The sequence below is a fragment of the Diabrotica undecimpunctata genome, chromosome 2 (genome assembly GCF_040954645.1).
Source record: "Diabrotica undecimpunctata isolate CICGRU chromosome 2, icDiaUnde3, whole genome shotgun sequence".
NCBI classification, from domain to species: domain Eukaryota; kingdom Metazoa; phylum Arthropoda; class Insecta; order Coleoptera; family Chrysomelidae; genus Diabrotica; species Diabrotica undecimpunctata.
In genome coordinates this window covers 21,568,647-21,593,054 of record NC_092804.1, presented here as the reverse complement: position 1 = coordinate 21,593,054, position 24,408 = coordinate 21,568,647, and the positions used below count along the sequence as shown (strand labels likewise).

Here is a 24,408-nt window from a genome sequence, read left to right as displayed (position 1 = left end):
TCTTCAAAAAATCTGTGAGTCTTGCGAGTTAGTTCTTAACAATTTTTGTATAAACATAATTTAAATATATTACACAACATGCAGTATTGATTCAAATTCAAGTGATTCATTGGAAAAAAGAAACCCATTTGTAAACCCTATGTACACTAATACAATTTCAGCTTTTTTTATTGTTTACAAATCGATGGCAATATTTTATATTAGAGTCGGCGTCAGACATTCTATTGAACATTAAGTTCGATTTTGCACCCCATAAAACTGCAGTATAAGCATCAACGTGATACATTTTAGAAATTGATGTCACGAGCACAGCTGAAATGTGATGGGAAACGGATGTGTCTAGCAGTCGATATGAATGTTCAGTTTGCAGTAGAATTTACAGAAGGAAAAATGCAGCTTGGAAAAAGTCTTTCGCGTAAATTTTTACTTAAAAATACAATATATTAACGTATAAGGTGTGTCAAGCTTTATCGAGTTTGAAATAACTACCTAAAATTCAACATTGTAGAATTTTTAATAACATTTATTTGGTTTTCTACTGTATATAAACATCGTGTAGCACTACCCATCGACTAGACGAAATCGTATAAAAACTGTTACCCTATCTCTCACTCCCAACCTCACGGGATAAAGTTTATAGGTTTTCTTTTAGTATGCACACAAAACTTCTATCATCTAATGGTGGAAAGCAAAGTTGTTGTACTGATGATAAGAAGAACTCATCGTTACGTTACGACGCCACTCTCTTGAACACGTTGTTAGAGCTCTCGTCCTAGCCCACATGCAGGATTTGTTTGGTTGTCGTAAACAGATTCCCTAAAAATAAGAGTTCAGGTTTAAAAATTTATACAACAAATTCCAACAGTATGTAAAAAATAAAGATAAAAATTATAAGAGCATGAATCGACCACTTTTTAAAACATTTTTGCGGAAAATCCACATAATAAATTTTTTTTATTTATATATTTTTAGAAACTAAATAAAAAAAACGGGTGTGGACTGCCGGTAGAAGTTACACTTCTATACACGCATTCGCCGTTACAAATTTATTTGGGAGTCAATCTGCACAATCATTACATATGTAATGCTATAGGTAAGACATAGCAGAAAGAGAAACAGAATTAGGTATGTAGGTATATGGTGCATCGTTTGCTGTATATAAACAATATTTGACCTGTAATAGGAGTATAGTAAATGAAGGATTGAATCAATATTTTAATGAAAATATATATTTTTGTTTTCATATATGTATAAAAGGAGTTGAATGCAAAAATTTTTTTACACATACTCTGCAGTAAAATTCATTGTTTATTTTGGTATTAATATAAACATACAATACAATACACTGCAACATAATTCAATATAATAATACAATACAAATTAAAACGCAATATTCATAAGTATTTAAAAATTTTATCTTGATACCCTAGGAAAATTATGGAAACCGTCCAGTATCTCGAGAACAGTTCTAAATAAAAAACCAAAATCCACGTGTTTGTTATTTTTTTTAATCTATGGAATAGCAAACACGACCCCCAATCCCTCGCCCTAGTAAGGGTGGAGCGCAGTGCAACTTTGAAATCTTAAATTACTATTTTACATAAAAAAGTAACAAGCTTTATTTAATTATTTTTGATTTGCGATGGATGGATAAAATAAATACAGATCAAAAGTCTGCAAATATTTTAAATGGTAGATACGAACCACCTTTTATGATATTGATAGTTTTTTACATAGAATCCGAATCTCCAATAAAAAGTAGGGCTTTCTATTAAAGATTTCAAAGCTCCCTGTCCTATCCCAGGAGGTAGAAGCGGGGGTCGTATTTGGTGTCATTCAAAATATTGTGTTTTGTATTTTTTTATTTTTCAGTGCCTTTCTCGATATAGACATTTTTCTAGGGTAATTTTTCTAGGTTATCAGGATAAATCATACTTTTCCGATTTTAGCGCTAAACTACACTCATTTTACATATTCCCAATTGTCAACCGAAGCACGTGAAAGCCAAACAGGGTCGTACTGATGTGTATCATATGATTTTTTAAAATATTTACTTTTGAAACTATTAGTGTAAGAATTTCTTGAAATTTAATCATTAAATCACAATTAAACTAAACTCTACAAATAACACGACCAGTAAATAACTTAACAATAACTATAACATAAATATAATACAATATATTAACTTAAAAATCAACTCGATACAATTTGAATTTAAACATGCTGGCAAGTTTGAATCTGCAACATGACAATATGTCTGGCTTAAGGCAATAAATTAAGTTTAATAGCCTCTTGACGAATGAGACGGCGAATATCAACACGTGCGTTTGTTGATAGATGGGAACTTGCTAAACGAATAAACTTTATCTATTAGAAATTCGAAAAAATGTTCCGAATAAAAGTTACATATATTTGCATAAGGAGTCCAAAGCTGTAATAAAAAATAGGAGTTCCTATTTAAGATTTCCAAGTTGCCCCAACCCCACCAAGAAGGGATGGGTAGGAGGTCATCTTTGACATCATTCGATTAGATTAGATTTTTGAAAAATATTGAATAAGTGTTTTTTAGTTTTTTGATCAGATATAAATTTCGCGAAATATTTGACCGTCCTGCTATTTTTGGCATATCTGGCATAATAAATAGTTGTGTAGACAGTATACATCGGTGCCTAACGTATTATTCTGAATGTAATTCATTTGAAAGAGAATCAAGTACTTTTACTGATCCAGTGTTATGATTATATAGATCAGTCATAAATAAAATCGGGTGTTGCCTATGCCAATTTTTCGTAATAGGAGGAGAATTTACAATTATTACAAATCGAGTATTTTGTTCTGGTTCTTCTATTTGTAATATCCAACAATTTTCACACTATGAAGCCATGTCATTTTTTTTTCAAGAAGTGTTATCCGGTATACAGAATATATAAAATATTTTTAATTAAAATAGATTACATTTTAAATTAATGAACGAAAAAGAGTCAATTTAAAGTGAATATTTATTCATGTGCATACGCAATTCTATTATAATTCAACCCGTGTGCAACGAATCAAACGGTATAAAAAGTTATCGAATAAATGTATCTCTGTATCTCGTAAACCAGTATAATTTAATTAAAATACAGTATTAAAATATGAAGGATGCCATGACTATAAAAAAATATAAAAGTTGTACTATTTAAAAATTTAAAAAAAACTGTTAATGTTAAAAAATTATGCTTAAATTTGCATACTAGGAATTAAGTTATCTAAATGGTGGCAAATTTACTTTTTCTACCTCAGTTTTTCAATTTTTTCACTAGGTCTTAGAAGATCTTTAACTAGGTAATACATTATTTTTATTACTTCCTTCGAGATACCTACTCTTGTTTCTACATAGTTTATCAGGGATGTATGTTTTTATGCTTGCAATTGACAGAACAAGATTTGTAAGATGTTTTTGCACGGGCACGAAATAATATTTACCGTGACGGAGAATATCAAGACGCGTGCAGTAACCTTGCGGTATACAGTAATATACACAATATACATACATATACACTTATTATGAAAATAAAATGATGTTTAACAAACGTCATTTAATTTTTTTATAACAACTCGAAAACGACTGGATCGATTTGGGTAATTTTGATTTTGAAATATTTATAGAAGTTCAATGAAGGTTTAAAAGGTGAAAATATATGATAAAATTAGTGTTACGTTTGTAAATAATTATTTCGATAATTATTGTCCTAAGACGGGATAGATTTTGTTTCGATTTAGAGCAGTGGCATATGCCGCTCTGATGAGACCTAAAGAGGTTGAAATACGTATAAGCGGCTTGCCGCCACCCTACATCGAAATAAAAATCTAATACCGTCATTATATTTTATTTCTTTACTCTGTTTGGAGTAGCAGAAACTGAATTCATAACGAATTTTGACCATGATGAACGGCTTGTGGAATGCATTTTAGATTCCCTTGCCGAGCAATTCATTAATCTGCTTTGCAAGTTGTAGAAAGCACAGTGGTAAAGATTTGAATTCAGTTTCACCAGGTAAGAAATCTTACGATTTCTCTTGTTAAAAATTAATGTTTCTTTTTAATGATTTTGTTTAATCGCCATATAATACAAGTGTTACTTTTAAACATTCCGCTTTGTGTAGATCATCCTATTGTTTCTCTCTTATCGGCTGTAGAAACTGATTTTAAAGCATTATTACAAAATCAGATTCTATCCACTTTAATAATCCGCTCCTTCTGCTTATTTTAATGTTTTTAGCATCAGATTAAAACTACCAACCTGGTTATGCAAAGTTGGCTGCGGGGGCTTCTTTTATACGCTGCACTTTTCCGATGATTACAAAATTAGGAAACTCAGGATAAAACTTCTAACGGGGTTACGTTCACCAGTTACACGCTTCGGCTAATCCGGGTATAGAAATACACAGAAAGCGGATTTGTTTTATGTAATGGAAAAGCAGAAATTAAATTAGCTCGGTTCGTTTGCATAAGATTAAGAAAAATAAGTAACAATGAAAAAGAAATCTTAAAAATAGTTTAAGATTTTGTTCTGTTTATAATAAGCAGTTTTAAAAGTGAAAGATTTTGGACTTTTTATTCACGTAGCTGGTAGAAGTAAACGGAAGATTTGTTCCACAAATTTGGATGTTGACCTTATTACCATTTAGGGCGTACTAAGTAATGTAATTAATTCCAATTCGAAGGACCACCCAGTAACGTGAGAAATAAGAACACAAGCATTAAACAATATGTAATTTAATTATTACAACTATTACTACAACTAAGTTAAGATCTAGCCAAAGTTTTAGCGCAAAAATTTTTATATCTAAACCGACGATCATTGTTCAATTTACATGAGTCCTCGAAACACCACACGAGAGCACTGTTACAGTTTAAATATGTTACTAATACTAATATACTAATAATTGCGTCGACCCCTTTGATCGAATACTAAACTGACACTGACTAATATGCGGGAGTTGAAAACTCTAACCAAGACGCGACCAGCTAAATTGGGATATAATATGCTACTGACTTCGTGACTACTTTCCAATTATCACTGCCTCAGCTATCAGGGGCCAGGGAAAATTTCTATTAGGTAGCTGAAACCCCCTTTTGAATGATTGCCTTCAATGATGATATCCTTCTCATCATCTTTCTTTGGTCTTTGTAACTCTGTAATATTTTCTTTTCCTGTGCTATGACATTCTTCATCAAACCAATTCTTCTATGTTTTCATTTGGCTCTTTTGTGGAATATTTTTATTATTTGCTATAGTGATAGCCTCTCTTGTAGCTTGCGATACTTGCTGTATTCCTAGTTTGTCTTCTTCTTTCTGGGATAATAGCCCTTTATTTATTTCATTGATATAATTTCTTTTTATTTCCACCTCGCATAGCGATCATATCGATTTATTCTCCTTGCATTTGCTTTTCTCATTTCTTTTTGCACCGTTTTACATATAGCTCTTATTAGAAAATGGTCCGAACCATTTTGGTTCCTCTTATACTTCTTATACTTTTTACAAATTCTTTGTTGTTTCTTTCCACCAATACGTGATCAATCTGGTTTACCGTCCTTCCATCAGGAGACATCCAGATTCCCTTATGTATTTAGAATTAAAGTTAATAGAGACGCAATAAAATCAAGTTCTACAATTAAAATATATGTCAACACAGATCTGATTACTGAATTTTGGAAATTTGTACCAGAAACGAAGTATATCAAATACAAAAATCCGCTTGTCGAATTATTTCCATATTCGGAAAAACGTACTTATGTGAATCATATTATTCCACTTTAAAACTCGTGAAATCAAAACACCGATCAACATTATCACCAATTATATTCATCAAATTCTAAAGAATTATGAAAAGAAGTAAAATAAATTTGTTATAATTTTTTAAAAGTATTTAACTATAATATGTACAACATACTCTGTACTTTATTAATAAGTTTTCAATAAATATAATTAAGGTAGAATTTTTTTTATAAACTTTTTTGTACACTTTTTTAATATGGTTAAAAATTTCAAATTTTGAAAATTGGCTCGCACTATTCAGGTGCTTCGCCACCCCTGATACAGAAGAAATATAATCTTTATTTATTGTTGACTGTTTTTACTGTTTTTTTTTCCTAAATTTAATAATAATAAATTGAGAAAAAATATACAATGAAGATAAACTATCAAAAATACAAATGGGTACTTACTTCTTTTGTTTCGCAGGAATTCCTCCAGGTGCAACTATCTCGTTGTCTGTAACAGCGTTTTCCAAGTGAACATTTTCGTATTTTGCAAGTGCACCCGTGCCTATACAATAACCTTAGACCTTTTCTTTGTCTTCTCGTCAAACGTACACTTTTTTAATATGGTTAAAAATTTCAAATTTTGAAAATTGGCTCGCACTATTCAGGTGCTTCGCCACCCCTGATACAGAAGAAATATAATCTTTATTTATTGTTGACTGTTTTTACTGTTTTTTTTTCCTAAATTTAATAATAATAAATTGAGAAAAAATATACAATGAAGATAAACTATCAAAAATACAAATGGGTACTTACTTCTTTTGTTTCGCAGGAATTCCTCCAGGTGCAACTATCTCGTTGTCTGTAACAGCGTTTTCCAAGTGAACATTTTCGTATTTTGCAAGTGCACCCGTGCCTATACAATAACCTTAGACCTTTTCTTTGTCTTCTCGTCAAATGATTCCATTCGATACTCATACCGCACATGTTAATGTTAGCTTTTAAGGTAACGATGTTGCCTAAAACAGAAAACCGGAATAAACTAACATAATAACTAACAGGAATAGTAATAAACTCTAGTAGGTAACTGGACTTATTATTGAGTTAGCATGTTCTTTGGTTAGGCTTAGTACGAAAAATAATCTACGATTATATCAAACTATTACAATGCCGATGGTGACTTAGGCCATTCCATTGTGAGAGAAAGAGTTGGTCAAATAAGAATAATAAGCTGTGAAAATTCCACTGATCTGTCTGAAAAGAATGTTTCCTTCAATATTGCAATATTGTAGTCGATCTATGAATATCTGTAGATTAATTTTGTTCCAGAAAATGTTTAGGTGTCTGAGAGTACGCCGAATGCAATAATCTTTTAATATATTAGTTTCAAATTCTTGCAGTTTTTCGTTATGTTTTTGATATCGATCTTTCAGCGGTGTAAAACCTGCTTTAGATACTGCTGGCTATATGTTTCTAACGCTTGAACAAGAGAGGAATAGCTGGCTGCATGCTGGAGAAGAAATTGCGAGACGATTTATGTCTGTCCTTGAAGTGACACTACCAAGGAAGCTGCCATTTCTTTCTCAGTCCAGCCATTTGCTCTTACTGCAGCTTCGAATTGAAAACGATAAATTTTCCATGATGTTTAACTATCGAATTTATCGGTTTTACAATTTTACTAGTTCTATTTGTGCCTGTTTTAGCTATGTATATATATACACCGGTATTTAGGCGCCACGCCCTTCCGGTAAGGGTCTATGCAGGAGTATTACCGAGCCGCAAGCCCTTATCTTTTGCCGTACTGATCCAACATAGGCCGATCAGACACCAGCATACTCTTCTTCTTCTTTCAGTGCCTATTCGTTCCGAATATTGGCAATCATTCTGGCTATAATTATTTTATTGACTGATGCTTTAAATAGATTCGTTGTTGTTGTGGAGAACCATTTCCTCAGGTTCTTCAACCATGATATTCTCCTTAGACTAGACTAGACTAGACTAGAGCATACTCTAGTCTAGTCTAGTCTAGTCTAGTCTAGTCTAAACCGCAGATTCGTTTTAGAATTTTAAACTGCTGCGTTAGCCTTTTTTATTTTTCTGTACACCCAGCTGGGGCTTCTACCTACATCCACTGAACCATTCGACAGTGAAACGAATGGGAATCAGCCGCCTGGCCCGCTTGGCTATCTGACCGACCGACTGTTTTAACTATGAAATATCATAAATATGTTTATTCAGATTTGACGTTAGTTACTGAAACAATATTAGATACGGAATCTTGAGTACCAATTTTTCTTCGTATAAATCCTTTACTTGTGTTTTTAAATTATATTTTAAATAGTTAATAGTTGTTTTAAATAGTAAATTGTTGTTTTACATTATTTTGACGTGTATGTTTTAAAAAATTTAAGGAACTGGTTGAGATGCAGTTCAATAGAACTCTTCAGAACAGCTGTAAGTAGAGTAAATATGGTAATGATGATATCCAACCTCCGATTGGGAGACGGCACTTAAAGAAGAAGAAAACATGTATGAATGTTCATCCCTAAGGAGAAATTAACTTGGACGATAATCTCATTATTTTTAACCTTAACTTCCAACTTTATTAACTATTTTCACGGCAAAAACAAACTGACCAAACGTTTAATATATCTGATCATTTGTTAGCGTTATAATCTCTATCGAATACAGTCATTTAATATATAGATTTCTGTCAGTGAGGTACCACCAACTTTTTTATCCTTGAAAATTTTCCACTCTTAATAAAAAATTAACTAAAACTGACCAAACTCTAAAATCCACTGACCATTTATGACCAAAACGGGACTATTCAGGCGGTATAATAATTTTTACAAAATTCGATCAATGAGAGCTATTATAGATCTTCCTTGACAATGATGATTTTTTGGCCGACGACGTGTATGTTAACTTTTATCAGTGTTTGACTAAGTTTGACTTGTGTCTCCCATGATAAAAATGTATTGTCTCCCTAAATTATTACCCACCATTATTAATATCCCTGTGCCCAAATCTCTTTTGCGTTTTATTATGCACTATATTAATTGTAATGGCCAAAATGTTCTTATCCTTCTTCTTTATTTTTAGTGTTTGAAAGGATGACTATATTAATCTAAATTTTTTAACTTCTGATAATATTTGGAGACACCTTGGATATGGACCAAAATCACGTCGAATCCGACAAGTCACAGAACCAGATGGAATAATAGCTGTTGTGGAATTGTAGTGGATGAGGTATAGTCAAAGGAACAAAAAATAAACAACAAAAGAGCTACGTTGTAACTATATTAAAATAAAAGAAGTGGACACCTGAAATGCTAGCTACTTAGATATAAATAAAGAAATAGAACAACAAGAATAAAATTTGTTACAGGAATAGGGGATACTCTAGAGCTAAAGCAAGAACAAAAAAGAAAGAAATAATAGATGTATACAACACAAAACAGACCATGTCATTATATAAAGGGACCCACATTCTAGAATTATAGAAGAAGGAGACAATTCATTACTGAGAACAAATTGAAAATCACAAACACGTTCTTTAGATATAAAGATATTCATAAATACACGTGGAGTGAGTGAGGATGAAGATCAATAAATTAACAAAACATTGGAAAACAGCAGAAGAAAATATACAATGATAAAACTTTAATGATAACAGTAAAAGAAAAGATACAATGATACAATAGTCATACATACTCTGTTTGCTAGTGGAACAGATAACAAATGACTAACTAATATCGGTAAGAAAGAAAAAAGGATCTTTGATATCTTAAGTTCCAAAAGTTAATTGCCTTTTTCATAGATTGTTTCGTCTTTGCTTTTCTAGTCCGTTCCAAGGCATGTTACTAGGTTTATAACATTTTGTGTTCTAACCAAATGTACTATATACGCTGAATAAACAAAATTTAATACATAATTTGGATGAAATCAGTCAACCTTTTTATATCGCTCTAATTGGTTTAGCTCTGTAAACATTTCTCATTAAAATCTTGTTTTTCATAACTGTTTCCCATCTCCGATTACACAGGGATTTATTCTAAAACATTTTCCTTATTACCATGAAAATCGACGTCAAAAACATAAACGTAATCCAAGAAGAGAGTTTTTCTGTTACTTTTTTTTTTCATTCTCGCCTTCCCCAATTATACCCCAGTTGACCCGAGCTTTTAGCTGAAAAAAATTGTCTAAAAATACATGAGCATTTGTAGGGCTTTTTATTAAATATCTCGCTATGGATTAATGTGAGAGCATGTACGGCTTGATGAATCTTTGTCAGGATGGAACGAGGAATTTAGATTATTCCAATTAGCTGGGGATAATTCCTGGGAGAATGTATGTGTAAAATACGTGGGCTCTGCTTAATACCGTTAATAAAAGGACAAAAAAGTGTAGAAATTCTTAAGCATATAAAAAAATGTATGAATGTTGATTTTTATACAGGGTAGTTGCTTACAGCAGGAAGAGATTTCACATCTTTTAATTTGACGAGGTCTGTCGTCTGTTGAAGAAATGTTCGGAAAAGATTGTTCTTTGTTATTCTTTGCAAGATTGATCCACCATTAGATTTGTTGTGGTCCTCTCCAAAAAACAAAATAAAACCTTAAAATAAAGTAGACTTCTTCTTCTTCCTACGCCGTCCCCATTAACGGATGTTGGCGACCAGATTTTTAAAAGCTTCTCTGTCTTTTGCAACGTGGAATAATTCGTCTACAGTCATGTTTGTCCAGTCTCGAATATTTCGCAGCCACGACTTCCTCTTTCTACCTATTCCCTTTTTGCCATCGACTCTACCCTGCATGATGACCTGCAGAAGACTATATTTATCAATTCTCAATATGTGTGCAAGGTATGCAGTCTTGCGTACTTTTATTGTTCTCAACAATTTTTTGTCTCGACCCATCCTTCTCAGCACTTCCTCATTGGTGACCATGGCAGTCCATGGAATTCTCAACATTCTCCGGTATATCCAAAGTTCAAAGGCTATATATGTATAGCTTCTTAACTATTTGCGCTTTTAGTGTCCATGTTTCTATCCCGTACAATAGTTGCGACCAGACGTAACATTCAACAAACCTCAGTCTCAGCGCAGTATTCAGATTTTTGTCACAGAACAATTGCTTGAATTTTAAGAACGCTGCCCTTGCCATTTCTATTCGTACCCTGATCTCTTGGTCTGGATCTAATTCTGTGTTGATGTAAGCTCCCAGATATTTAGATTTTGTCACTCTCTTTATTTGCTGTCCACCAAGAGTTAGTTGTTCATTATGTATTGGACTCCTTGATACTATCATAAATTTGGTCTTATCTGTGTTGATGTCAAGTCCCATTTGAATGCATTCACTATTTATTGCATCTAGTAAAGTTTGTAGTTCTTCTATACTCTCAGCCACAATTACCGTGTCATCTTCAAATCTCATGGTGTTTATGATTTCTCCACCAATTCTTATTCCCTCTTTTCTTTCCCATAAGGCTTTTCTGAATATGACCTGTGAGTACACGTTGAAAAGTGTCGGAGACAAGCCGCATCCTTGCCTAACCCCTCTCGCAATCGGTATATTATTTGTTTCTATATCGTTCATCTTTACTACCGCTTTCTGGTTCCAGTATATAGCCTTAATAAACTCAATGTCTTTTTTGTCTAAATTGATGTTTTTTAATTCATCTATTAACTTCATATGCTGCACTCGGTCAAAGGCCTTCCTAAAGTCTATGAAACATACATATGCACTCTTGTTATATTCCCGACATTCCCGAGTTTCATCTATCTGCTCCTCACATTTCTTATAAATTCGGTTTTGAACAATTTTCAAGAGAATCTTTAAAGGGTGGCACATTAGGCTTATCAATCTATAGTCATTACATGATTTGCGATTGTTGTTTTTTGGTAGAGGTAAAAATATCGATTTAAGCCATTCTTCCGGGATGTTGCCCTCTACATATATGTGGTTAAGAATTCGGGTGAGTCTCTTTATATTACCGTCATCGAATGCTTTTAACAGTTCAACTGGAATTTGATCAGGACCGGGTGCTTTTCCTTGTTTTGCATTCTGTAGGGCATTCTTTACTTCTGAGGGTAAAATTTGTAGGTATTGTTCTTCTTCACCTATATCTTGTTCATTTTTCCTCTCGTCATGGAACAGATTGATTATATATTGTTCCCATACTTCCTTTATTTTGCTCTCTTCAGTAAGTATTCCTCCATTATTATCTCTTGTTATGAGTGTTCTTCTTTGTCTGGTGTTGCCTGTAAGTTCTAGAGTAGTCTAAAGTAGACTAGATTCCAAATTTAAACAATATAAATGAAATAATAAAATGAATCCTGTAGGACATATTACAACAAAAAGCGGTCCAGGAAAAATTACTATACCACCACTGTGTCTAGGAGAAGGTAAAGAAAAGCTTAGCACGTTCATTACAAAGGTAAAATACGCATCAAAATTATAGTAGTAAATCCACTTATCATTTTTTTGGTTAAACTTTTCGACAGCTATATGTTGCCCAATATTTAGTTTTTGTATAAAAAAGAAATAAGCTTACCTGAAATTACATAAAGTTTACCAACTTCAAGATCCACACCGCACATCGCACCATACTTAGGTGTTAACAGTCTGCCGGATTTCAGCGCCAGTATCCCTTTTTCTGAGACTTTGTACTCCTTTCTAACACGAACTTTATACACTTTGGTGTCGCCCAGTATTCGTTCCCTTTTCACTCGAGCGAGGATCACTGAAACAGAAAACCGTCGTTAAATAAACAAGACGCTGCAGTTTGTGGGTTTGTGTTTTCTCTTAGCAAATATAACAGTTTCTTTGAGGAGTTTCCAAGGCAACTCTCCAAAGTAAACTGTTTTACTTGTAAGATCTTTAAGGTCATTTTTTAAAAAGAATAAAAACTTAACTAAGTTCCTTATTAAATAATTACTCTGTAATGCCACCAATTATTTATTTATTTATATCAATATTAAAAACATTTAACAAATAAAAAAGAAAACAGTATGAAGGGTACATGGAATAAAGGAGGTATGTCAGAAATATCACATTCTGAAATAAGGCGATTTTAATACTTCAAAACGGCATACAGATTATAGTCTTGTCATTTACATTGATCAAGGTATTACCAGAGGTTAAATATAAGTTTTCAGTTGAATTGCAAAAACATAAATTATTCTACTTTCTTTATTTTGCCAGACATTTAGGAATTTTACACATTAATTCAAAATATTAAAATAAAAAAGGAGGTATAGTAGGATCGTTTTAGCCTGTCGCATAAGTAATAAAAGTGTCTGTTCAGATTTGCCTCAGGTAGTCAGCGGTTCTCAAATTAAAAATGTACGGTTTTCTTAATTTGATAATACGACATTAGGGATTTTTTTAATAAAATAACTTTGTATTATGTTTTATAATAATTGAATATCATAATGTAAATTGATAAACATTGAGTACGAAATATACAGGGTCATTCACGCAACATGTTGGTTAAAAGTTTTCAAAGTTCTGGTTGTCACTGGTTTCTGCAAACTTGGAATAATGGGTTATGCAAAGCATTCTTCATTTTTTAAATATTTGCATTCTTCTAGCACTTCCGGTTGTACCGGAAGTCGCCATTAAGTTTCTTATTTTAAAAAGAAACTGTGCTTTTTGTTATTTTTTTAGAATCTACGTAAAATTCTGGATCGACTTTTATTGGGAAACCATTCTCGAAAAAATAGCCGTTTTTAAGATATTTAAAGTTTTTGAAAAATTTTTCATATTACACATGCAACTTCAAAAATTAATATTGTGGTTAATATTTATGCTGAAAAAACAAAAATTCTTTTTCAGCGTGTACTAAACTCCATTTTTATTTAAGCATAAAAAAATTTGCCAATGTTAATACTGGGTGTTCAAAATTTTGTATTATATTTTTATTTTTATATATTTTATAAATATATCTATAAAAATATATATCTATATAAAACAAAGACTTATCCTACTTCCCACACACACCTTCCCAAACCCACCGAGGTAGGTTGTCCTCCTGCGGTACAACCAGCCCCGGCTTTCCTCCGCCCCCTGTTCTTTGGAGCCAGGTCTCGACTATTTCGCGGACTTGGTTTAGTGCACTTTGCCAGAGTTGTAAAACGCTGGCTTCGTCGGTGGTCTTACATGCATGTTTATCATAGTAGTTTTTAGTGATGCCCCACACCAATTCAATTGGATTGTACTGGCAGTGATATGGTGGTAGTCTTAGGACCTCATGACCATATTTTAGTGCCATTTGGTCAACGACAATTTTTTTCTCAGTAATGTGTTCTTTGCACTTATTTAATAATTCAGCTTTTAAAACTAGATGTTCGTGTTCTATATTTTTCTCCGACAGCCACTTTCTTAAGTCTTCTTTTTTCCAGCTGCTTGTGGGAAACATTTCCTCCTCTCTGGTGTGATATGAAGCATTGTCTAAGACTATTAATGACGGATCTTCCAGATTTTTTAATAATTTTTCCTCAAACCAATGTTCAAAAATATCGGCGTCCATATTTCCGTGGTAATCATCAGTTTTTTTTGTCGAAGAAAATATAAGACTAGCATTGGGTATAAAACCTTCCGTATTTCCTGCATGCAATATAATATATCTTTTGCCATTACTTGCACTAGTACTCGAATAGCATTTGGTAGAATCATCTTGCCAGGATGATTTGGTATTATTTCCTTTCGCAAAAATCCATGTTTCTTCAAGAAACACAAATTGTCTGGCAAATTCGGAATTCTTGTTTTTTAAATAGTTTCTTATAAATTTCCACCTTTTTTCCAACAACATTGGACAGCTCGCACAACACTTTACGATTATTGGTTTTTTTGTATCTAAAACCCATAGCTTTTAATACTTTTGATAAACTGGTCAAACCCATATCACAAAGTTCTCTGTCCTTTACTTTTTGAATGTGTCTTTCTTGTTACACGTTCTTTTGCTTTGTACATGTCATAAATGATATTTCTGATTGAGATTTTAATATCTTGTGGCAAGTCGAGGGTTTTCGGATGCAAACGAATCCTTTTATTTTCCTTACTTAATTCCTCTTCACTCATTGCAAGCACTCTTTGCAAGGTCCGTTCTGAAATTCCACAAGCTGCACTTCTCCTTTTTTGAACTGCCAGTACTGATTATATACTTGAGAAATGACATATAACTATGAGAAATTATAAAAGTTTTTTCAATAAATTATCATCACAAAGCATTCAATTTGCGTTTTTTCACGATTTATAAAAAAATTGTTTTGGTAGCGCGGATTTATCCTCAAGTACTACAGCCGACCAGTAGGAGGTTCGGTACCACAAAGCAGGTAGAAAAGGGAAAGCATAACAGAGTGGCTGTAACTAGAGTCATAAATTATTTTTCGGGCGTTAATCTGAAATACGACAGGGTAAAACGACTTCACTATATATCAAGAAAAGTAGTAACAACTTTGATACAAAAATGCATTTTATTTCAGAAAACAAACGATTATTATAAAAATAGTGTTTATGTAAAATAACTTAAAAATAGTTTTTTTTACAACAATTTTATAGCGTCTAAACGAGATTTGGGTATAATGTGTCTCTAAATTATTGATGCGGAAGTTTCAAAATAACGTTGGGCATCTGAACCAAAAAAATTGTTTAGATGCTACAGGTCTGCATATTTCGCTTGACTGATCGGCAGGTGCTAAAAAAATAACAAAAGTTAGCTTTATAAAACTAATTAATTGGGGGTTTTTACCTGTATAAGTATATGGAGGTAGCTCAAATTCCATTTCTAACAATTTGGGGGTAGTCAATCTCTGCTGTGTTATTACTGTGGTCTCCCAAGTTCCATTGAATGTTGTTCTGCAGTACAAAAGACGAGGATGATCCCTAACAGCTTTTACCTCGCGGATGGATCGAGTTAGAAAAGGTCATTTATTTTTATAATGCTTGCGTAAATATTCAGTTCGAAAATATTTTTGAGAACATTCTTCAACCTAAAACGATAATGGTTTTCGTCTAGCAGTTTTATACACTTCTGTCCAGTCTTGAAAAAGTTCAGCGATATGTCCACAACATCACATTTCATAAATTCGTCACTCTCACTAGACATATTTACAACTTGATAACTTTCCTTTCAGGTTCAGTAAACAAACATACATAACCTCTAAACACCTCTGAACCACGTACAAACTAAATGTATTAACCGCTTCGTCGGCGTCGGTCACATTGACATTTCTTCTTTTTTCCCTTTAGCGCTCACTATAAATAAAATTACCTGCAATAATAAAAATCTTACTAATTAGATTCAACACTAAAACAATACACTAGCTCACAGCAAAAAACATTATTTATATTATAACAGAATTTAAGTTTTTAACTTGTCTACCAAAAATACTTATATAGTCGGTTCATTTAGCTTGGAAATATTTTAACGTAGTCAATATCTTGACACAGTCAAGCTTTTCATTGTACTCTGTGTTCATTGTCTCAGGTATGGTTGCATATCTAAGATCTTTCAAAGTCTCTGTTTTTGATCTATAATTCATGTTCATTTCTTCTAACAATTAGTTCTCGTGAGGTTTCTCCCACATAAAAATGGTTGCAGTCACAATGTATTTTATAGATTTAGTTCTTTGATCTTTCCTATGTATTTTCTGGTTGTGACTTAATACCATATAAATAAAATATTTTAAATAAAACAAACAGAAAAAATGCATTATACATGTTATTTAAATTAGATTAAAAAACATGATTCTATTTATTATATTGACAAAAGTTTTTATGCCAATGTCAAGAAAAAGTACTATTTTTAAACGATTCTAGACAAAAATATTTACATTTTTGTCTTTTCAATAAGTAAAAAATAATATATTGCCAATTTTATTGCCTTCTATATCTGTCGATTTCGATAAAAAGATGATTAAACTCCTGCTTTTTGATGTGGGCATATATTTGTCATTTTTATTTGCTACGTCCCACTTTTCACTTACACTGGTAAAATTCTTTGAAATGATCCATATACAAAGCTTATATTATGATTCAACTCAGTTTTTATTGCGTCCATAAACCCTCACATCGTGAACTTTATTCGAAACACCTACACTTGGTGCCAAAACATATTTCGGGTGTATATGCAATTTTTTTAAATTAGTACCAGTCATTTTTAGAAAATGACAATATGTTTGATGAACAACACGGATCATATGATTATACAGAAAAATAAATAATAATACAGTATTTTTCAGAAAAATTTTTACTTTTGATTGTATTGTCAAATTTTTAAAGAAATATGTTGGTATATCTGCAACATTATTTTTATAAACACGTTTCTAAAAGCAAGTGCTCATTGTATTTATTAACAAACAAACATTTGCTTTAAAACGACTATTCCGTTAATAGCAATAATCAAGGCAGAATTTAATGTAAATATTTTACTTAATATTCCATGCGTTTATATTTGCGCGCTTTAACAGAGCGTTAAAACTATATCGGTTTCAAAGGTAATCGCTTGTAGTCCATCGTTTAAATCGTTAGATTCGACTTTCCATGATACCTCTTTCCGTGCATCACTTCAAGCATTATTGCTGCGACATTATATGTATGAACAGGATGTCTCTACTCGCATCTTGAGACTTTTTCGATTATTCCATTGATAATTACTATGTGGAATCTTGGTTTTGGTGTTCTTGTCACCATAAAAATTTCGTCTATGTTAATATAAAGTGAGATTGTGTGTGTTTACTCTCTTAAGTCGAACTGGGAGAGAGAAATAGAAAACTATCATCAACTAGAAGGCATACTTAAATTCTATTTTACCCTATTAGCTTTAAAAGTTCCTGAAATTGTGATCACGTGTTTTAATCTGTGGACTAGTGCGGATTCCGATGCGAATCGCCCAACCTCTATATTCTTCCTATTTGCCAATTGACCTGAAAATCCCTAAAGTAGGCGATTTTCACGTTAGGCAGGTCAGCTCTTCACGGGCTCTCCTAGAGTCAATTGAACTCTGGGAGACCTCCTGGTGGGGTTCTGCTCCTTCTCAACCTCTGCAGCTGTGTTACTTCTACTACATATTGGTGTTTTATTTGTTAATGTAAGGAATAGCCAGTCTTTTTCAAGGGCTAGCTACACCATACTTCGAAATATGGACTTACCAGAGGATTCGTCACCTGCGACGGTCGAAGATCTCTGCAGAGCGAACGAGGATACAAAGGCGGTTCGACCCCTTTCTTCAACTAGTACCTTTATATTTCCAATAACTGTTTCTCTACTGTATTTCAAGAGTTCTTTTGGTAATAATAATTTGGTTCATAGTCAGAGTCATTTTAAGGATTTTGTGGTTGATACATTCGATATCTACGTTGTTATTTTCAAATTTCTCGTGCAGTACAAGAGCCAGTCCTGAGTTTGCATAATCTGTTGTTCCAATGATGAATTGTTTGTACATCTGAGTCCATTTTCCAAATAGATAAGAAAAGCAAAAACAAGACTTACTCACAATTGGTTTTATTGCATATTGGACGATCGGTTTCTTGCTCTATAATTTCCAACGCTGGGTAAGGTAGTCTTTTGAGGTCACTTAACCAATATCGATACAAAGAAAATGATCTAAACTGGTTCGAAAAAAACAGTGTTGGTCTTTTTCCAACACTACCCTGGTATAACTAAGCTAATAGTGCACTTAGTTGGAACCATTTTCTTTTAAGTAACTTTAATCTGTTACCTGACGAGTTAAGTTTCAACAACTCTGTGGTTTCAACTTACCCTACAAATTTTGTTGAAAAAATAGATAGGCAATTTCCTCCGTCTCCGCATTCCACTTTCAATATAAATGACGTTGTATTTATTATGCTCATTTGTAATGATATTGATTGATTGATTGATATTGTGTAGAATAAGGCAGCACAATAATACTTTAGAAATGTTTTAGAGCAGCTTGAATTCAGCTTAATATCGCAATGTGAAAAATCCTTGTTTCAACTGTCTAAAGAATCGTTTAATACATCTTATTAAATTTTTCAACAAATTATTGTATCGGATTTTTTGTGGTGTTTTTGGGTTTCGATAAGAAGTCATGAAAGAGGGTTCTATGCCATACCCTACATCTGTCAGGAGGAAAGCTCTTGGTGTATGGCGACAAATAGCGAAACAAATTTTAGACGTTTTGGAGATTCTACTGAAACGAGTAAAACCAGGCCATTGTACATCTACACTTGTAAAATTGTCGTGTGCATCTCACGTTGCTTGAATAGTAAAGATATTAAAACTTTTGCGGTTTATATATTTATCTCCAAATCGGGGCTTTCGAATACGGACATGTGTGCAATCCAATTGCTACTGCAAACGAATAAACTTGCTGCAAAGACTCTGGGCTTTACATATTTCCTCAATGGAACTGAAAACGTTGACACAGTACTTTGGTAGATTAAAATTATTTCTCCTACACTGTTTCACAAGCCGGAACATTTAGATAACGCAAAAATACTTTCATTCGATGGAACAGTCAATACTTTCAGTATTCTCTTCACCAAAGAAATGGTTGGCTAACCAAAGCACATTTACTTCGTTGAAACAAAGAAGGCTTTTAAAATCATTTGGAGATGTATCTAAGCGTTTAACTATCTATCTATTTAACGTTTTTCTGCTCTTACATGATTTAGAAATGCTATTATTACCACACAGGTGTTGTTACTCCAGACGTCAAGTCTGCACTGTAGGTAGGTACCTTCAGAAAAATGAAACTTTTGCTATAGGCCTCTAGAAACACATGAATTTATTCATATCATTTAAAATATTTGCTTATGGTCAGTAAATGCTTTTGGTTTTGGAAGGATTTGCTTTATTAATTTGACGTAAACTCATTTGTTACTTTTTATTTATGAGACACAGTATCTTTTGATCTCTTAAGCGTGTTTTTTTGCAGGATAGGCCGCTGGTCTCACACCTTCCTCTTTTATCATTGCTTGGGACCAGCTGTCCTGTAACATTTTTTTATTTTAGTTTTTTCTTTTTATTTTTTTTTATATATAAATATAATTCCTTCAACATATTAATGATACGCTACTGAGTTATGCGTTTTTAATTTTTAAACTGCATGTTTTAAATATATGTTTATTCAGAGTAAGGTCTATTAAGGACTTGTACACCGCAGGGAATATATTGAAGGCGTCTCCAAGTATACACATTTTACTTTCTTTAAAAAGTTAGAAGAGCTGGTAATTTTCTGAAGGAAGGACAACCACTTCTGGATGGCATCCCAATGGAGAAGACTACCTTACTCTCGCGAGTTAGTTCGATTTTGATCTAATCTATCTATCTATCTATCTATCTATCTATCTATCTATTTTTATCTTGTCTCTAGTAATTTATTGCTTCGAATCCACGACTCGCTCCTCGCCAACCTTCCTGCCGTTCGCAGTATATCAATTGTTAACCTTTATAGTAAAATCAAAAAAGGGTTACTGTCATTAACCTACTAACAACTAATAATTATAAATTAAAATATTAACTCGGTTTATTACTGGAGCATATATTTAATGCTATGTTACATTAAAACTATAAACTTTTTATATTCATGTATCACATTAAATTAAGTAACGCGAGAAATGTTTCTAGTATTTTAGTGTAATAAATCTTTCAACAGCTGACAAAGCGTAAAACAGAAATAATCTATAAATATCAGAGACCTAAAAACAATAATAGTTGTGTTATTTGGAATCCACAACATAAATAAACTTAATAAATGCACCATTATGCACACACAACAATTGGATATTACTTTAAATACCTTTATCGATAGCAACAATCGACAATAGCAATGAACTAGGTCAGATTGAAAGTGTCCTGTTTGTTTATTTTATTACAGTGTTCAATGGCAATTTTGACCTAATGCTATGTTGACAGCGTTGTAGGGAATACTAATGTAAAACTTTATATATATATATATGAAAATAGTTTAAAATGTCGATGTAAAGTTATAGTCAACTTTTTTGAGCAAATCAAGATTCTGTTACAAATAAAATACTTTATAAAATAACATGATGTATAAAGTGGATGAATTCGTGTAGGATGTACCGAGTGGTCCAATAAGCCGATCTCTCGGCTATATATCAGAAACTATTCATGTTATAACTTTAGGAGAAAAAATTCCTTAGTAAAAGTGACCAAGGGAAATCGCTGGAAATAACTTTCAAGTTTCTGGATTAACCGCTAAGGGGCGTAACCTGTGAAGAAAAATTTGAAAACCAGTTTTTTGTGAAATATGCCCAATTATACCAACTGTTAAATAAGTAAACTAGAAAGAGGCCTTAATTCCGCACAAAGTTGTTTAAGTACTTTTTTTTATTTTTTCAAATAAAGGGTGGGGAGAGTGGGAAAGTATTTGTGGATAAATACCTATAACTTTGGTTTGGATCAACCAATTTTAACGAAATTAGTGTCATTAGAAAGAGTGTGGATGATTTAATTTACATTTACATACTATAAAACAATTGCATTTAGTTTTAATTATCATGGGTAGAGGGTACTTTCGAATAGAAAAAATTAAAATTTGTTTTTCTTCAAAATGTTTAATAGAAACACCTATTTATTGTAAATTATAATGGAACTGGATTAAATTAGTAACAAAATGGCGTAAACCGCATGTTGATAGCTTTTGTCGAACTCGAGATATGAATAAAAACGCATAAATATACGTAAGTATAGTATTGACTCACCCTGTATTCTAAATTAAATTAAAAATAAGTCAGTGGGTACTTTCAAATTTTTTTATAGCAGAAGAATCTTAATGTTGATACCTATTTTGACCATTGTTATATCATATGATTAGAAATAGTTTTTTCGAAACTAAGTAGGCTACGACAATGAATTTGACGGGGAGTTCATATTGTTTATTTATTGACAGCAGTCAAAACATTATCAAGAAGTGTTATATTATAATTCGAATTGAAGATTGTACTATTTTTAATTTGAATTTGTACAATGAGAACAAATTCTACTGGTCTTCAATTATCAACCACAAAATCAAAGGCCAGGTTATTAAAAAAAAGAAGATATATTACTCCAGAATTAAAGCTGTTTAATAAAGAAATAATATATGTTAAAAAATTTAATGTTTAGACATATCAATTAACAACAGATTATTCTGAAATCACTAAATTCATTATATAAAAAGTACTAGTCAATCTGTACTTAAAATTATATAAACTGTTGCACACAACACGTGAGGGGCAGATAGTAAAACTCTGACTCTTATGTACAAGTTATTGATCAGGTCCCAACCTAATTATGCTTATATTATTTATCATTCAGCAAACTTACATTTGATAAAAAAACTCGATCATATACAAAATAGTGCTGTGCGAACAATACTAGGTGCCTTTTATACTAGTACTATTGAAAGTTTACAATGTGAAGCTGGAGAAGTCCTCCTGGAATTTTGAAGAAAGTAACTTTCACGAACATATGCGGCATCTATAAAGGCAAATCTTATGAATCATGATATCCACTACATAAATTCAGACCATTTTAGGAATATTTTACAACATACCTCCTTTTTATGAAATAATCAATATTCACCTCAATGAACTTGAATTCAAATTTCCAGATATCTATTGTTTACCAAATGTCAACATTGTTCCTTCTTGGTCTGTTTTCATCTCAATTATCAATATCAAACTCTCCGTACATAAAAAGCAGATAACCATCCTAAAACATTATATAAATATGTCCTTTAAGAACTCAAGACATACAGTAACCTTAATCTTATATATAGGGATATTCACTCAGGATACTCCAGATCACACAGTACGAAATCAAATAGACTATATTCTTATTAACAAACGATTTAGAAACTCTATAACATCTGTTAAAGCGTACCCGGGATCCGACATAAATTCGGACCACAATCCACTTATCGCCAAAATGAAACTTAGTTTAAAGAAAGTTCAAAGACCAAAAATTATGAAGTACGATATTAACCAACTGAAAAATAAAACAGTAAAGGAAAAGGTACAAAAACGCCTAAAAGAAAAAACGTGGGCTCGTACAGAAAAACCATGGGCCCGTACAGAAACAGATAACACAGATAAAGAACTAGAAAATTTGCACAAAGTAAGTCAAGAAATAACAGAGAAATACTTAAAACCTGAAAGAACAAATAAAAAGGAATGGGTGACGGAGGAGATTCTATGTATGATGGAAGACAGAAGAAACGCTAAAGATAATAAGAATTACTACAACAACATCAATAACGAAATAAAAAGGGCTATTAAAATAGCAAAAGAAAATTGGTTTAGCTCGAAGTGTACAGAGATAGAGTCATTACAACAAAAATATGATTCATTTAACCTCCATAAAAAGATTAAAGAAGCGGCAGGCTTATATAAACACAAGAACACTGGATTCCTGACAGATAATCAGGGAAACATAGTACTGGAAATAGAGCATAAAAGAGATATTTGGATTAAATACGTAGAAAAAACTTTTGAAGATATACGAAGTAACACTGGTATTACAACAAACACCAATTGCGAATCTGGACCACCATTTACAGTCGAAGAAGTAAAATATGCCATCAAAAGCACCAAAGATGGTAAAGCAGTAGGCCCTGATAATTTTCACTCAGCATTCTTAAAACTTATGGACTATGATGGCATAAAATGGTTGACAAATATATTTAACAGTATATATGATACGGGCGTGGTTCCCCAAGAGTGGTTAGTGTCAACTTTTATAAATCGTCCAAAAAAACCCAATGCGAGAAGCGAAGACTATAGAATAATAAGCCTTATGAGCCATTTACTTAAAACATTTCTAAAGGTCATTCACAAAAGAATATATACAAAATGTGAGGAACAACTAACAAGAACACAATTCGGATTTCGTGATGCTCTGGGAACACGGGAGGCCCTTTTTGCTGTACAGGTGCTATTTCAGAGATGCAGGGATGTGAATTGTGACATATACGTATGCTTTATAGATTACCAGAAGGCATTTGACAGAGTAAAACATGACAAATTAATAACTCTAATGCAAGAAATTGGAATTGACAACAAAGATCTTAGAATTATCAGAAACATTTACTACAATCAAACGGCCAAAATCAAAATAGAAGACCAGTTAACTGATAAAATTGCAATAGAACGTGGAGTACGACAAGGCTGTATTTTGTCTCCATTGTTGTTCAACATTTATTCTGAATGGGTATTTAAGGAAGCTTTAGACGGTTGTGCGAAAGGAATACTAATAAACGGTGAATGGTTGAATAACATTAGATATGCAGATGACACTATAGTTTTTGCCGATCATCTGAATGACTTACAGATATTAACAAATCGCATAACAGAAGTCAGCAACAGATACGGACTAGCTCTTAACATAAAGAAAACCAAATTTATGACAATTAGTAAAAAACCAATACCAAACTTACAATCAACCAACAGAATATCGAAAGAGTCGAGCAATATACATATCTAGGCACCAATTTAAATAGCCAATGGGACCACTCAACAGAAATTAAACAGCGAATAATAAAAGCAAAAGCAGCATTCGTTAGAATGAGAACCATTTTCAACAGTCGAGACATATCATTAAAAACAAAATGCCGTCTATTGAACTGCTACATATTCACAGTTCTGCTCTACGGAATGAAAGCATG

At 32.5% G+C, this 24,408-nt stretch overlaps 2 protein-coding genes across 2 annotated transcripts in view; one reads left to right on the top strand and one right to left on the bottom strand.

Moving 5' to 3' along the window:
* Positions 1-24,408, top strand: part of Syn (synapsin) — a 340,086-nt gene that overhangs the window by 56,499 nt on the left and 259,179 nt on the right. The window lies entirely within an intron of this gene.
* Timp (Tissue inhibitor of metalloproteases) overlaps positions 6,541-24,408 on the bottom strand; it is a 188,395-nt gene continuing 170,527 nt past the window's right edge. Inside the window, exons 3-4 of the mRNA XM_072521123.1 lie at positions 12,307-12,495; positions 6,541-6,767 (exon numbers count right to left, since the gene is read on the bottom strand). Coding sequence (XP_072377224.1) covers positions 6,541-6,767; positions 12,307-12,495 — 416 coding nt within the window. The remainder of the gene's footprint in view (positions 6,768-12,306; positions 12,496-24,408) is intronic.